At 43.7% G+C, this 16,042-nt stretch overlaps 1 protein-coding gene across 1 annotated transcript in view; it reads right to left on the bottom strand.

Annotated features, from left to right (window-relative positions):
- Positions 1-16,042, bottom strand: part of man2a1 (mannosidase, alpha, class 2A, member 1) — a 48,584-nt gene that overhangs the window by 13,622 nt on the left and 18,920 nt on the right. The window contains exons 7-16 of the mRNA XM_015943299.3: positions 12,861-12,988; positions 12,609-12,782; positions 12,334-12,520; positions 11,726-11,903; positions 11,401-11,591; positions 11,131-11,328; positions 9,020-9,134; positions 3,719-3,786; positions 3,476-3,644; positions 3,162-3,398 (exon numbers count right to left, since the gene is read on the bottom strand). Of these exons, the coding sequence (XP_015798785.2) occupies positions 3,162-3,398; positions 3,476-3,644; positions 3,719-3,786; positions 9,020-9,134; positions 11,131-11,328; positions 11,401-11,591; positions 11,726-11,903; positions 12,334-12,520; positions 12,609-12,782; positions 12,861-12,988 (1,645 nt within the window). The remainder of the gene's footprint in view (positions 1-3,161; positions 3,399-3,475; positions 3,645-3,718; positions 3,787-9,019; positions 9,135-11,130; positions 11,329-11,400; positions 11,592-11,725; positions 11,904-12,333; positions 12,521-12,608; positions 12,783-12,860; positions 12,989-16,042) is intronic.

The raw sequence follows: 16,042 nt of genomic DNA, 5'->3' as shown, positions 1-16,042 counted from the left end.
GACCTTCTGATTTGCTGAACACACATTACTGTCATCAATCATAATCATAATTATACCCAAAGCATAATAATTCATTTCATGTAATTAAAATACATTGATACTTAACCAAGTGATTATTTATGATGATTATAATAAATAGTAATAAAGTCAAAGAGTTTATTAATATTATTATTTAATTATTATCGTGAACTTGAAGTGTCCTTCTTCTGGGATGGAACAGCAGCAGATAATCAGATATATTCTTCAGACATCATGACTCCTGGGTTAATCTGTGGATTTAAAAATTACTGTCTGACCCAGCTGGGTAAATGTGACCTTTGCCACAAATTAGAGACCCTGATGATGCTACAATACATACACACACATATACATATACATATGTATATTTATATATATATATATACATACATATATGTGTGTGTATGTGTATATACATATATATATATATAAATATATATATATATATATATTTATATATATACATATATATATATATATACATATATATACACACACACATATGTACACATATATATAGATATATATGTCTGTGTGTATATTTGTGTATATATGTGTGTGTATATTTGTGTATATATGTGTGTGTATATATATATATATATATATATATATATATATATATATATATATATATATATATGTATGTATATGTGTATGTATATATATATATATATATATATATATATATATACATATATATACACATATATACACACACACATATATACACAAATATACACAGACATATATATATATATATATATGTGTACATATGTGTGTATATATATATATATGTGTGTATATATGTATATATATATGTATACATATATATATGTATGTATATATGTACATATACACATATATACACATATATTTATACACACACATATATATATATATATATATATATATATATATATATATATATATATATATATATATACAGTGGGGCAAAAAAGTACTTAGTCAGCCACCGATTGTGCAAGTTCTGCCACTTAAAATGATGGCAGAGGTCAGTAATTTTCATCATAGGTACACTTCAACTGTGAGAGACAGAATGTGAAAAATAATCCATGAATTCACATGGCAGGATTTAAAAAAATGTATTTGTAAATCAGGGTGGAAAATAAGTATTTGGTCAATAACAAAAATTCAACTCAATACTTTGTAACATAACCTTTGTTGGCAATAACAGAGGTCAAACAATTACTATAGGTCTTTACCAGGTTTGCACACACAGTAGCTGGTATTTTGGCCCATTCCTCCATGCAGATCTTCTCGAGAGCAGTGATGTTTTGGGGCTGTCGCCGAGCAACACGGACTTTCAACTCCCTCCACAGATTTCCTATGGGGTTGAGGTCTGGAGACTGGCTAGGCCACTCCAGGACTTTAAAATGCTTCTTACGGAGCCACTCCTTTGTTGCCCGGGCGGTGTGTTTGGGATCATTGTCGTGTTGGAAGACCCAGCCACGTTTCATCTTCAAAGCTCTCACTGAGGGAAGGAGGTTTTGGCTCAGAATCTCACGATACATGGCCCCATTCATTCTGTCCTTAACACAGATCAGTTGTCCTGTCCCCTTAGCAGAAAAACAGCCCCAAAGCATGATGTTCCCACCCCCATGCTTCACAGTAGGTATGGTGTTCTTGGGATGCAACTCAGTATTCTTCTTCCTCCAAACACGACGAGTTGAGTTTATACCAAAAAGTTCTACTTTGGTTTCATCTGACCACATGACATTCTCCCAATCCTCTGCTGTATCATCCATGTGCTCTCTGGCAAACTTCAGACGGGCCTGGACATGCACTGGCTTCAGCAGCGGAACACGTCTGGCACTGCAGGATTTGATTCCCTGCCGTTGTAGTGTGTTACTGATGGTGACCTTTGTTACTGTGGTCCCAGCTCTCTACAGGTCATTCACCAGGTCCCCCCGTGTGGTTCTGGGATTCTTGCTCACCGTTCTCATGATCATTTTGACCCCACGGGATGAGATCTTGCATGGAGCCCCCGATCGAGGGAGATTATCAGTGGTCTTGTATGTCTTCCATTTTCTGATAATTGCTCCCACAGTTGATTTTTTCACACCAAGCTGCTTGCCTATTGTAGATTCACTCTTCCCAGTCTGGTGCAGGTCTACAATTCTTTTCCTGGTGTCCTTCGAAAGCTCTTTGGTCTTGGCCATAGTGGAGTTTGGAGTCTGACTGTTTGAAGCTGTGGACAGGTGTCTTTTATACAGTTAATGAGTTCAAACAGGTGCCATTAATACAGGTAACGAGTGGAGGACAGAAAAGCTTCTTAAAGAAGACGTTACAGGTCTGTGAGAGCCAGAGATTTTTCTTGTTTGAAGTGACCAAATACTTATTTTCCACCCTGATTTACCAATAAATTCTTTAAAAATCCTGCCATGTGAATTCATCAGAGAACAAGAGCCAATAAAAGTAAGTATGAAAAAAATGACTATTTTTTTAACCAATTGGTTGGTAAATGTGAACCTTAGATCGCTCATATCGGATATTTTTGATGCCGTCCGATATAATCTGATACACTGCTTTTGGGCCGATATCGAATAACTTCTGATATCGATATCGGAACAGGACATCCCTAGTTAGAAGAAGTGGGAGTAATCTGAAAATTAACTCTGCAGGTGTTAAATTGGCTGTAGGAGTTCGGAGTTATTATTTTTAAAACGACACCTACAGAGCGGATTAAGAAACACTCTGGTTTGACCCTCACTATTTGGCATGTCAGTGTTACATAGCAGCTATACAACTCTTCTTAGTGTCAGACTAACTCTACATATGCTTAAGTTGGACCAACACCCCAGTTACATTTGCTGTGTAAGGAATCTGGGTAATTATCAGACGGTAATGGTGGATTGAAAAGAGGGGACAGGGCCAGGGCCAGGCTTAGTAAAACAATTACATACTGCCTACTTTATAGCTCATATCTTTTGTAGATTTCTGTAAACCACACATAAATCCTTAAAGGAAGTTATCTCCAGATCAATGTTATTGTTCATAAAATCTTTCCATTCTGGACATTTCAATATTTGACTTTGAATATTTAACCACTAATTTCCCTCAGTGCTTTAAAAGTTGTTGCAACCCAGGTCTCGTGCTCAGGCTTTTATGTGGAAGCAACTCACCTGCATAAGGCCCGTTTCTGGAGAGCTCCATATTTGGAGGTGCTTGTTGCTAAGCAACAGAGGGGTGTTGGCCTCCGTTCCTTGCAGAGGAGACACCTGAAAATATTCAGAGTGTACAGTTGGCAGGTTGCCATGACGATGGAGGATGTAATGAGCCCGGGGGGTGGAGCCAGTGGGTGCTTTGGTCACATGATATACAAGAAGGGCCAGAGGAGGAAGTTCAGCAATGAAGGAGAGCTGAAAGAAGAAACACAACTGAGATGATTAGAAGAAACCACGGCGATTAATAAACTAGACAATAATCTATCCTTCACCTGGAAAACCTCTGCAGAAACTTGGCTTGGCTCCACCCAAACCGCGGAGATCTGAGTAGCCATTGGCTGACTAGTCTTGGCATCAACAACACGAGCATCTGGAGAGTCCACGACAATGCTGACAACAGAGGTTCGAAACTGCTCCGTAGGGTTAAAGACCACCACCGACCTTACATAAAACAAAGATTAATACCTGGGATTACATTCTAATAATCTGGGTGGTCTTAAAGCCCCACCTCTTACCTGGGCACATCACTGAGTGCCAGCGTCATCTTCTGAGGAAGAGTATCCTGTGCTGAGATGGTTTCATCCTGGAATATTATATCAGAGTCAGCTGGTCTGCCAATAAAAGAGTCAGTTTACCACAGGTGAGTCCAGGTGAGGTCAAATCATAAACCTAATTATACTTTTCTGTCTGCAGGGGTGCAGTCACGCAACAATTCATGGTTGCAAGGCTCAGCAGGCACACAAGGACGGATAGAGTAGGGCCCAATTTTCTAAATAAATGTTGAAAGGGATGGAGACTGCAAGTCTGTGATTGGTGAGGACGCCTCTCCACCCGCCTTAAAAATGTAAAAGGGAGCCGACGATATCTAGTGGCAGACACACAGAAAACTGAATGTCTCGCAGAAGAAGACTGAAGATATAAACGCTTATAAAACTGTCACTGAAGAAGCACTCAGATTCGGAGCAGACTCTTTACACGTGTCAGAAAATGACAGGAAATGAGGAGGTGACTGGATGGGAGGGTGAAGGTAGACTGGCAAACAATCCTATATATGTGAATACATTCAAGCAAAATCATTTTTCTTCAGCGAACGATGGGTTAAAGACCATAAACGATGGTCTAGATTCTAGTCTAGAGGTGGAGGAGGACTCTAGTCTAGAGGTGGAGGAGGAATCTAGTCTAGAGGGGGAGGAGGATTCTAGTCTAGAGGGGGAGGAGGACTCTAGTCAAGAGGTGGAGGAGGACTCTAGTCAAGAGGTGGAGGAGGACTCTAGTCTAGAGGTGGAGGAGGACTCTAGTCAAGAGGTGGAGGAGGACTCTAGTCTAGAGGGGGAGGAGGACTCTAGTCTAGAGGTGGAGGAGGACTCTAGTCAAGAGGTGGAGGAGGACTCTAGTCAAGAGGTGGAGGAGGACTCTAGTCTAGAGGTGGAGGAGGACTCTAGTCTAGTGGTGGAGGAGGACTCTAGTGAAGAGGTGGAGGAGGACTCTAGTCTAGAGGGGGAGGAGGACTCTAGTCTAGAGGTGGAGGAGGATTCTAGTCTAGCGGTGGAGGAGGACTCTAGTCTAGAGGTGGAGGAGGACTCTAGTCTAGAGGGGGAGGAGGATTCTAGTCTAGAGGTGGAGGAGGACTCTAGAGGTGGAGGAGGACTCTAGTCTAGAGGGGGAGGAGGATTCTAGTCTAGAGGTGGAGGAGGACTCTAGTCTAGAGGGGGAGGAGGACTGTAGTCTAGAGGTGGAGGAGGACTCTAGTCTAGAGGTGGAGGAGGATTCTAGTCTAGAGGTGGAGGAGGATTCTAGTCTAGAGGTGGAGGAGGATTCTAGAGGTGGAGGAGGACTCTAGTCTAGAGGGGGGAGGAGGATTCTAGTCTAGAGGTGGAGGAGGATTCTAGTCTAGAGGTGGAGGAGGATTCTAGAGGTGGAGGAGGACTCTAGTCTAGAGGTGGAGGAGGATTCTAGTCTAGAGGTGGAGGAGGACTCTAGTCTAGAGGTGGAGGAGGACTCTAGTCAAGAGGTGGAGGAGGATTCTAGTCAAGAGGTGGAGGAGGATTCTAGTCAAGAGGTGGAGGAGGATTCTAGTCTAGAGGTGGAGGAGGATTCTAGTCAAGAGGTGGAGGAGGACTCTAGTCTAGAGGTGGAGGAGGATTCTAGTCTAGAGGTGGAGGAGGATTCTAGAGGTGGAGGAGGATTCTAGAGGTGGAGGAGGACTCTAGTCTAGAGGTGGAGGAGGACTCTAGTCTAGAGGTGGAGAAGGACTCTAGTCAAGAGGTGGAGGAGGATTCTAGTCAAGAGGTGGAGGAGGATTCTAGTCAAGAGGTGAAGGAGGATTCTAGTCAAGAGGTGGAGGAGGATTCTAGTCAAGAGGTGGAGGAGGATTCTAGTCAAGAGGTGGAGGAGGATTCTAGTCAAGAGGTGAAGGAGGACTCTAGTCAAGAGGTGGAGGAGGATTCTAGTCAAGAGGTGGAGGAGGATTCTAGTCAAGAGGTGGAGGAGGATTCTAGTCTAGAGGTGGAGGAGGATTCTAGTCAAGAGGTGGAGGAGGACTCTAGTCTAGAGGTGGAGGAGGATTCTAGTCTAGAGGTGGAGGAGGATTCTAGAGGTGGAGGAGGACTCTAGTCTAGAGGTGGAGGAGGACTCTAGTCTAGAGGTGGAGGAGGACTCTAGTCAAGAGGTGGAGGAGGACTCTAGTCTAGAGGTGGAGGAGGACTCTAGTCTAGAGGTGGAGGAGGACTCTAGTCTAGAGGTGGAGAAGGACTCTAGTCAAGAGGTGGAGGAGGATTCTAGTCAAGAGGTGGAGGAGGATTCTAGTCAAGAGGTGAAGGAGGACTCTAGTCAAGAGGTGGAGGAGGATTCTAGTCAAGAGGTGGAGGAGGATTCTAGTCAAGAGGTGGAGGAGGATTCTAGTCTAGAGGTGGAGGAGGATTCTAGTCAAGAGGTGGAGGAGGACTCTAGTCTAGAGGTGGAGGAGGATTCTAGTCTAGAGGTGGAGGAGGATTCTAGAGGTGGAGGAGGACTCTAGTCTAGAGGTGGAGGAGGACTCTAGTCTAGAGGTGGAGGAGGACTCTAGTCAAGAGGTGGAGGAGGACTCTAGTCTAGAGGTGGAGGAGGATTCTAGTCTAGAGGTGGAGGAGGATTCTAGAGGTGGAGGAGGACTCTAGTCTAGAGGTGGAGGAGGACTCTAGTCTAGAGGTGGAGGAGGACTCTAGTCAAGAGGTGGAGGAGGACTCTAGTCTAGAGGTGGAGGAGGATTCTAGAGGTGGAGGAGGACTCTAGTCTAGAGGTGGAGGAGGACTCTAGTCTAGAGGTGGAGGAGGATTCTAGTCAAGAGGTGGAGGAGGATTCTAGTCAAGAGGTGGAGGAGGATTCTAGTCAAGAGGTGGAGGAGGATTCTAGTATCTGACGCCCGCCGTAAAACGGACATTTAACCAAATTGTGACCTTTACCCTCTTGCAATTTAACTTTCCCCTCACCCCCATCCTAACCTTAACCAGCTTGCGCATGCAAAGCTCTGATCGTTGACGCGTTCCAGACATCTGCGTCCTGAGCACGGCCACAGTAACATTATCAAATTAGGTGTCGCCACCTCAAAAACTAATTTAACACACGATCATTCATGTCGGCTCATTTCCTTTTATGTTTTCTGTCTTTTATTTGTGCCTGATGCGTTTCGCTGCTGTGGAGCGGGCGCATCACCTCTTTTGTGTTCCGGTGACGCACCTCACCGGTGCGGCCGGCGAGCAGCACGCACTCCACTGTTTTTGCGGTCGGTAGATCTTTTAGAACTGCAGTTCAAAGGTAACTCATAAGGTGAATACATATGAACCCAGGTAGCAGTTTCTCTTTAGGATTGAGAGGAGATGCAGGAAGATAATAAACAGACAGGACAGAAAAATAGTCAAATAAAAACAAGTTAGTTTTTGTACCTGGTGGTTGCAACAAACAGACACCATTGAAGGTAATCAGAAGTGAGTAACAGAAAATGAAATAATTATTTTAATGTTTAGAGCAGCAGGAACTCCGAGAGGCTGCAGGCACATCAGTGAGTTTGCGGCCGCGGCGCAGGGGGAGGGGGGAGAGGGCTGAAGCGGAGCAGTATAGATGCAGAAACTACCGTTGTTAAAAGAGATGTTTAAAGAGCAAGTCACCCCCTACAAGAAACTTACTTTACTCCCACTTCATGTTTGAAAAATGCAACAAATGCTGTTGCTTGGCAGACCGAGAGGGCGGAGCCGCTAACAAATACACACACGCTCACACAGGCTCACAATGGCATTGTGACATCATAATGTACCAGATGACATCATAGCATACCTCTTAGCCAATAGCAGTGGCAGATTTAAATTCAGATACAGTGCAGAATTTTTCCCTGACGACGGCGCAACACTGACAGTTTTAGGCAGAATATTTGAATTTTAACCAAGATGCACTGAACTGCCAAATTACTGACTACACGTGTCTGTAGCACGATTAGACACTCCTTTATATAGTTTTTCAGCAAAAAAATGTGATTTGGGGGTGACTTGCTCATTAACTTTGAAAATGTGGCCGCAATTTTTATAGTCAAAAAATCCAGGGAACTAAAGCGTCTGCCAAATAAATAAACATAAACATACTGTCCTGGCAGTGAATTGTTTCATAACACTGACACACCAATGGAGAAGTACAAAATGAAAACGTCTTCGTAAACATGTGAGCCCAAACTACCTGACGGAGAAGAATAAACTAGGCTTTAAAAAGCTTTCACCACAGTGAAACACTGAACTCCTTACTGTTGATGGGTTTCGCTCACGTGGCGTCTGCAGCCGCACAAAACTCAAATGGGGGACAGGAAGTGTTTTGCTTCGCAACAAAACACTGAGATATAACGCGGCGCGACGGATGAAAGCGATTTTACTACGGCTGTAAATGAGCTGGCACAGACGCGATATCGCAAAACAATACATCTTTTAGGTTATGACCCCTACAGTTTTAAAAGTCACACGTTTCATCCACTGTGGAGGATTTATCCAGCGCTGAAGCGATCAGCAACAAACTACCGTGTGCTGACTTCCTCACATCACACAGCAAACCAAACAAAAGCCTTTCCTAGCCTGGAAGCCTGCAGCTGTTTTAATTCAGGTTGGTTAAATTTTCAGTGATCCGGAGAAGCTTTAAATGACCGCCATCTTGTTTTTGCTCATGTAAGTAGTGAGTTGTGTTACTTTTTCAATAATAATGCTATCGCTAACGCTAACGATCGGTCTGTGCTAGGATCTACTTGTAACTAACTTTTTATGCCTTTTAAATTCAAATTTCTGGTGTTAGTTTGATTTTAATAAGGTATAAACGTTACCACAATAAGCTAACTGCTAAAAACATTAGCATTCTGAAAGCTGTTAGCAGTGAGGACGTGTGAAAACCGTATACAACGGTCAAGCTGTGGCTTTTATGGCTGTTTCTAAGCAACAGATTAATAAAACACTCAGTAACCTGTTACCTGGTAGAAAGCTGTATCTCCAGCATCGTCCGTTTCTGCTCCTGTTTTAGCCATAGATCACTGATCCACTTCTTTCAGTATGTATTTTTATTTTTTAATCAAGTCCTTTGTGGTGCACTACATTCAGGATTTAAAAAAATGTTTGCCTTTGGCTCGATTAGAGTGATTGTAATAACTGTAGACCGCACAGAATGTCAGCATTTTACGCCCAGTCACCAATGTAAACAGGGTTCTGTGCCACGCCGGCTACTTCTGAACCCCCATCTGCATTTGGTGATGTAGATGCAACGTTACGTGAAACCCAGCAATAACATCTACAACAGCTACAAAGGTCATAGGTCACCATTTGCAGGAGCGTTTTGGATTGGTCGGGGTTGTACTGGCTCTTGTCCGACAGAAGCAACCAGTGGGCGGAGCTTTGGAGAACCTGATGGAGGTTCAGGATGGAGTGAAACAACCTGTAAAACAAACAACACATTCAGATAAATGCAGCTTTTAAATTCATGCTAATAAAACACAAAGTCAGTGAAAACACGCTAAATACATGCTAACAGGCTAATGCTAGATGTTAAATCTAAATGCATAGGTGTGATGTAAAGCTAAAGCTACATGCTAACTATTTACACTAATGGACGTGTTACCTCTTTTAATTTCCCATGATGACATCATCCTTCAACAGAGAGCATGGAAGTAAAAAATTAGACAAGAATAGGCTAATGCTAACAAGCTACATTGGTTCTAGCCTAATTTAGCATGCACACGTGGCAAACTTAAGTTTGTTACTTGCCTCGACTGGCTGATTAGTTCATGACTACTAACATAAGGTCTAGGTAGAAACCCTCTGGTGTGCTGTGATCGTGGTAGAGTTAACACTGACTCAGTAAATTTTTACCCAAAATGTTTTTATTTAGTTAGTTTTATTTTTTGTGAAGCGTTTCATGACTGTTATCTTGAGCGGCACTATTTAATATATATTCTTTCTTCCTTACCTACGAGCATTAAGGCTCAACTACAGTTAACTTCTACCCTCCAGTCGATTAAAAAGTTTCCCCGTGTTTGTCCAATAAGTAAGGATGTTCCAATCGCGTAGTTTTATCCAACTCATTTGATTCTGAGTACCTGCCGATACCGAGTCCGAACCTGAAACTTCGGCAACAGATAAAAAAAATAAAATAACACCCATTCATTTCCTTCGTTTATCTGCCAAACGTCACTTTTTTGGGAAGAAACGTGTTAATATTATATATATGTTTAAAAGTAGCCTCACTGCTCATGCATCTTCATTGTATGGGAGCGATTTTCGTGACGGGGGAGGCCCGCGGCACCACAGCCAGCAGGCTAACTTTTCTCTGCACAACACCTGTAGCTACCCCGCATGGCTCAGGTGCTGCAGACAAATGAGAAACCCGATGTTTTGCAATATGTTGGTAATTTATCTTAGATTATGAGCGACTCTTTCCCCGCCGGCTTGCTCTGTGTTTTAGTCAGAGTTGCCACAGTGAACTGGGACTGCTAGCGGCAAACAGACAGGAGATTCACTGTGGCAACACCGCAAAGCAAACGCCAGAAGATTAAGACTCATCAGACCATAAACACGGAACAACAAAAATACAGACAATGGGTTAAGGAAGCGACGGAGATAAGGAGACGCAGACACAACACCATGAACAGAGACGACGGCGTTTACACGCTGGATCACACATGGGACGGTGTTATCAGCATGAAGAGGGTGACATCATCCTCTGATGACCGCACATTAACGGAAGTGACGCCACGAACAGCTGGCGGCTCTGACGAAGGCGGAAGTTCAGGACGAACATGTCAGCCGAAGGTAAAAACATCTAATTACTGCTCCGTGTTGAATAAGAAAAAAAGATAACGAAGTTTGTTATGAAGGCTGCGTATCATGAGAGGCGCTATAGAAATTATATTTTCTTCTTCTTCATGCACCATGTCGAATACCCAGTCTGCACACGTTACAAGTGGATGTGCTTCTGTCGACACGGTCTGGTTTAAATATGTCCAAACTGCCGACATTCCCTTCTGAGGAGACACACTAGCTCTGAATTAGTCTGCCTGCCATGACTTGTCCTTGTCTCTATGAAGCAAAGAACACTGATGTAGACGATTGCATTTGTTGTTTGATAAAGTTAAATCCGATCTTGTCACCTGATTCTGATCTTTAACTCATTCACTGCCATTGACGACAAAAGTCGTCATTTTAAATCCAAATTTTGAACATTGCTGGCAGCAAAGGGCTCTACTGACCAGGAACGTCTGGCAGTGAATGAGTTAAAAATCATGTGATCAGGCCCGGATTTCCAATCACGACCGGATCGGAGCATCCCTACCAATAAGTTCATAAAGTGTGTCTGTAGCCGTTAACTTTTGGATTAAAGTGAAATTCTCCAGCATGCCAACGAGCTGTCAGGCTGTCTAACAGGAAGTAGCAACCTTGTGCCATAGTCGATGACCACAGAGTCGCGGGCGGTGCCGGCCACAGCATCATGGTGCTGGAACAACCCCAGGTTCTGCCTCCCTGAAATCAGACGTTGGAAGTGTTCTTGTGCAGGAAAACCTTCCACCAGCCGGCCATCTCCACGGAAACGGCGCATCTCTGCCATGGTGAGACTGAAGACGATCTCTGTTGCTCTGAAGGCGGAGAGAGATGATCAGTTGAACAGCAAGCGGGCACACAGACCAGAACACCTCCGCTGACCTCACCTGAGCGTGGACTCTAGCGTTCGGTCCAGACGTTTGTAGAATGGCCGCGATGTAAAATATCCACTCCAGTAGTGATCGTCTCGGTCGGCATACGTGAAGAAATCTCCCTGAAGTGTTGGAAGAGTTGTCCCTGTGGTGCTCAGCCGCCGCTGAAGCGCTGTGAAGTAATCAGACAGAGTCCCAAAATGCGCCTGGAGCAAACGGTGGAAATAAACACGAGGTTAGGCCTTCCGTGGTCAGCAGCTTCGGACTGCTTTGTGTCAACTCATCATCTGGTCAGAGATCCGTCTGAACTGTTCAACCATCTCAGCAGATCTCCGCTCACCCTAACGTGGAGCTCTGGGTGCTGATTGAAGTAGTCGAACAGCTTCTGGTAGTTGTCGAACTGAGCGTCCCACTCCCTCGACTCGACGAAGCGAAAGTCGTCTCCAAGAGGAACGAGAAGAACCGAAGAGCGGAAAAGGCGAGACTTCTGGCGATACTGGTCCAAGAGGAGAAGAGCTCTGACAGAACCAGAGTGGGATCACTACAGAGTGGTTGATCATTGATCACACTAAAACATTAAGAGCACCCATAGATGAACTACATAAAGTTCCAGGACAACCATGGACGTAAATTTTTTTTTGGGGGGGGGGATGTCCCCCCCACTTTTTCCAAAATCAAGTTTTGACCCCTGCACTTTTTACCATCCAAAAACACTATTAAGCTATATTAAATTGACACTGGTTGAGCTCTAGGACCAAGAGGAAAACAACCGTTTGTGTTGAAGCCTGTTCCCCATTAGAACATACTGTAAAGATACACCCCCCACCCCCCCACAAGTGAAAATTACGTCCATGAGGACAGCCATCAGCTTTTATGGGAGAACTGCACTGATTTATTATTATTATGGAATATTTCTTAATGTTATAGGTGGCTCCGCCCCCTGCTTACCTCTCTTTGATGTTCTGGTCTGTGATTGGCTCAGGTGGGATTCTCCATGGACAGAAGACGCGTCCTCCAGGCAGACGGTGAAAATCAAACTGGCAGCAGACGGCTGGGTTTGGACCACATGTGTGTGGCACATCGTAACTGTAGAATGGCATCATGTGACACATGATGTCACTGCGAGAGGAGGAGTCTGGAATGTGCAAAGTAAGCAAGAAAAACAACAATCAACTGTTGAGTCGTTACTCGGTCTGGCTTCGGATTAGGGCTAGTCTAGTCACCCCAGCTCTGTCGCCATCGAAACTCAAGGGTCTGCTGCTGGGCAAAGTGCTTCTTCACCGAGTAATGAATCCTCTGGACGACCATGTTAGTAAGCCCCGCCCCCTTCAGGAGGTAGGTCATAGATGGGGAGTGACCAAAGGGATCAATGGCCCAACTGTTACTTGGCTTCACACCTGCGAACAAACACAGTGTTAAAAAGACTTGTGAGTAGAGTCAATCTGTCCGGTCATGTTATGGAGAAGGGTGAGCACCCAGGTGAGTCTGCAGCCACTGATGGCCCTCGATCAGCTGATCCAGCATTGCAAAGTAATGAGAGTTGGCTTCATCCGCCATGACCCATCCTCCCGTCACCAGCTCCAGCTGCCCCGCCTCCACCAGACTGACCAATCACAGTGCAGCATGGAGGAAGACAAAAGAAAAGAGAAACTTTATGTTCATGTGCAGCAAAAACAGAAGAAGAAATGATCACTTCAGTTGGATTTATGTATTCTGATGTTTGGGTTTCACTTTTCTCTGATTCAGAAAAAGATTAAAAAATTTGAAGCAGAAGTTTGGATTCAAGGACATTAAAGCTGCTATAGCCAATCTGCAAACAAGCTAGCTTTAAACACAAAACCCTAACCATAACCCCTCACCAGTTCTGTCGGCTATCATCCCTAGGCCACGCCCCCCTGATATGGAACCCGCAGTAACAGAGGAAACAAGTGAGTGCTAAACACTATAGTCACCGTTTTCTACATCCAAACGTCTTTTGTTGTTCGTGACTTTAAATGGCGTTTTTCTTTTTGGGACTCTGGTTGGTATGTCCTAAATCTGAAGTGTAAACAGCCGGCTGTTTCTCCTTCTCTGAAATGATGGAACGGAGAACCCCTCACACTACTGGTGTTTTGTTGCTAAACATGCAAATGTGTAATGAGTGGAGGACCCAGGGAAATGTGGCGGTTCAATTCAATCCAGTTTATTTATAAAGCACCAAATCAGAACCAGAGTCGTCTCAAGGACCTTCACACAGTAAACATCCCAACACAGGTCAGGTCATTCAGTAACAAGTTTCCTATATAAGGAACCCAGCAGGTTGCATCGAGTCACTGACTAGTGTCAGTCTTTACAGCAATCCTCATACTAAGCAAGCATGCAGCAACAGTGGAGAGGAAAACTCCCTTTTAACAGGAAGAAACCTCCAGAGGATCCTGGCTCAGTATAAGCAGCCATCCACCACGACTCACTGGGGATGGAGAAGACAAGAGCGCACGCACGCACGCGCACGCACACGCACGCACACACACACATACACACAAGAAATGTTACTAAGGTTACATTGTGATTTCTTAGTAAATGTTCTAACTGGTGAGAGATAAACTTTATTGTATTTATCCTAGTGGATCTATAATTAAACGGGTAAACTAGTAGTAGCACATTCAATGTCAAAGAGAGTAAAAAGTTATTATCAGGAGAGGGAGAATGTTTAAGTGGTTAGCAGCAGTGTGCTAGATGATGGCCCCCTCCATGAGGCCACCACAGCTCAGCAGAACATCATTGTAGCTTCTTCTGGGGAGAAAAACACTTAGAGAAAAAATAAGTTAACAGCTGAAATAGCAGGAAATAATACAGGTAAAGAGCAGATTGTAGAATAAAGCAGTAAAGTGTGAAAAGTGGTCAGTGTGTCCTCCAGCAGTCTAAGCCTATAGCAGCATAACTACAGAGATAACTCAGGATAATCTATCCTATTTAGATGGAGGCATGTTGGAGTCAGGGCAAGGGAGAGCCGTCTTTACCGACTGTACACTCCACCTCCCTCTACTCCCCCACTTGTCCTGAATTAGGCTAACATCAGATTTTAACCATAGGCCCTATCAAATAAAAATGTTTTAAGCCTAGTCTTAAAAGTAGACAAGGTGTCTGCCTCACGGACTAAGGCTGGGAGCTGGTTCCACAAGAGAGGAGCCTGATAGCTAAAAGATCTGCCTCTCATCCTATTTATTGATATTCTGGGAACCACCAGTAAACCTGCAGTCTGAGAGCGAAGTGCTCGGTTAGGAACGTATGGAACAATCAGATCACTGATGGATGATGGACCTTGATTATTAAGAGCTTTATATGTGAGAAGAAGGATCTTAAAATCTATTGTGAATTTAACAGGCAGCCAATGTAGGGAAGCTAAGACAGGAGAGATATGATCTCTTTTTAATTCTCATCAGAACTCTAGCTGCAGCATATTGGGACAAGCTGAAGACTTTTAACTACACGATGGGCCGTTTCTATGGATACACCTTAATAAGATGGGAATGGCTGGTGATATTAGCGTCCTGTTCGTGGCACATTAGTATATGTGAGGGGGCAAACTTTTCAAGATGGGTGGTGACCATTGTCATGTCTGGCAATGGTCAGTTTTTAGGTACAGTTTGACCTTAAACATCTGGTCACAATGAAGACACAAGACTGCATGTGTTCCCTTTAATCTGCCTGCCTTCAAACTATCAGCTGGAGCTCAGAGCCTCTCTGCAGCTCTGAACACGTGATAACATACCGTCAACAATTATGTTCTCTCCTCAAGGCCCAAGCTTCCCTTATCATCCTACAGAATTCTTCATGCCTCTGAATAAGTGAACATTTGAAGCTCGGATTAGTAGCTAAATCAAAGAATGATTTCTTAAATTAAATATGAACATTTAAAACAGTTAGATAATCATTAAAGGGACTTTACGGAATTTTGAATTTTTATGCTCGCTATTGCCCCCTCAGGCCAAAAGCGTAATGTCAGCTTCAATAGTAGGCTCGTGCACGAGGCGCGCATGCTGTACGTGCACACTCCTTAATGAAAATAACAGCTGAGACAGTCCTGTGTGTGTGTGTGTGTGTGTGTGTGTGTGTGTGTGTGTGTGTGTGTGTGTGTGTGTGTGTGTGTGTGTGTGTGTGTGTGTGTGTGTGTGTGTGTGTGTGTGTGTGTGTGTGTGTGTGTGTGTGTGTGTGTGTGTGTGTGTGTGGCCAGGAGGAAAGGAGAACATGCAGCTAATTAATTAAATAAATTGGTTCTGTACCTTTCTCTTCAGCACAGCCGACAAAGGTTTATGATGGGTCAGTCTTCCTGCATGCTCAGATCATTCCCTTCCCTTGCTTGAAAATTTGTTCCAAAATGAAAGTTGAACCCACATCTTTTTTATCTGTGAATTCAATGCCGTTCGGCGAGTCTCAAATAAAAATTTAGGCATCTTACTGTAAAAAAATACAATTAATGTAAAAAGTAAACTCTAAACAAACTATGTTCACATCGAGAATCAAACCCGGGTCTCCTTGCACGACAGTCCATCTTCTTATTAGATGAGCTAAAGCACCAGTAACATCTTGTGTATCTGTAATATTTATATCCTTGATGACAGCTGAAACAACATTTGGAGAACAATTTGGAGTGAAAATGGCTATTTTGTTGCTAATT

The sequence above is a fragment of the Nothobranchius furzeri genome, chromosome 6, assembly GCF_043380555.1.
Source record: "Nothobranchius furzeri strain GRZ-AD chromosome 6, NfurGRZ-RIMD1, whole genome shotgun sequence".
Taxonomy (NCBI): domain Eukaryota; kingdom Metazoa; phylum Chordata; class Actinopteri; order Cyprinodontiformes; family Nothobranchiidae; genus Nothobranchius; species Nothobranchius furzeri.
This window is presented reverse-complemented; position numbering and strand designations above follow the sequence as displayed.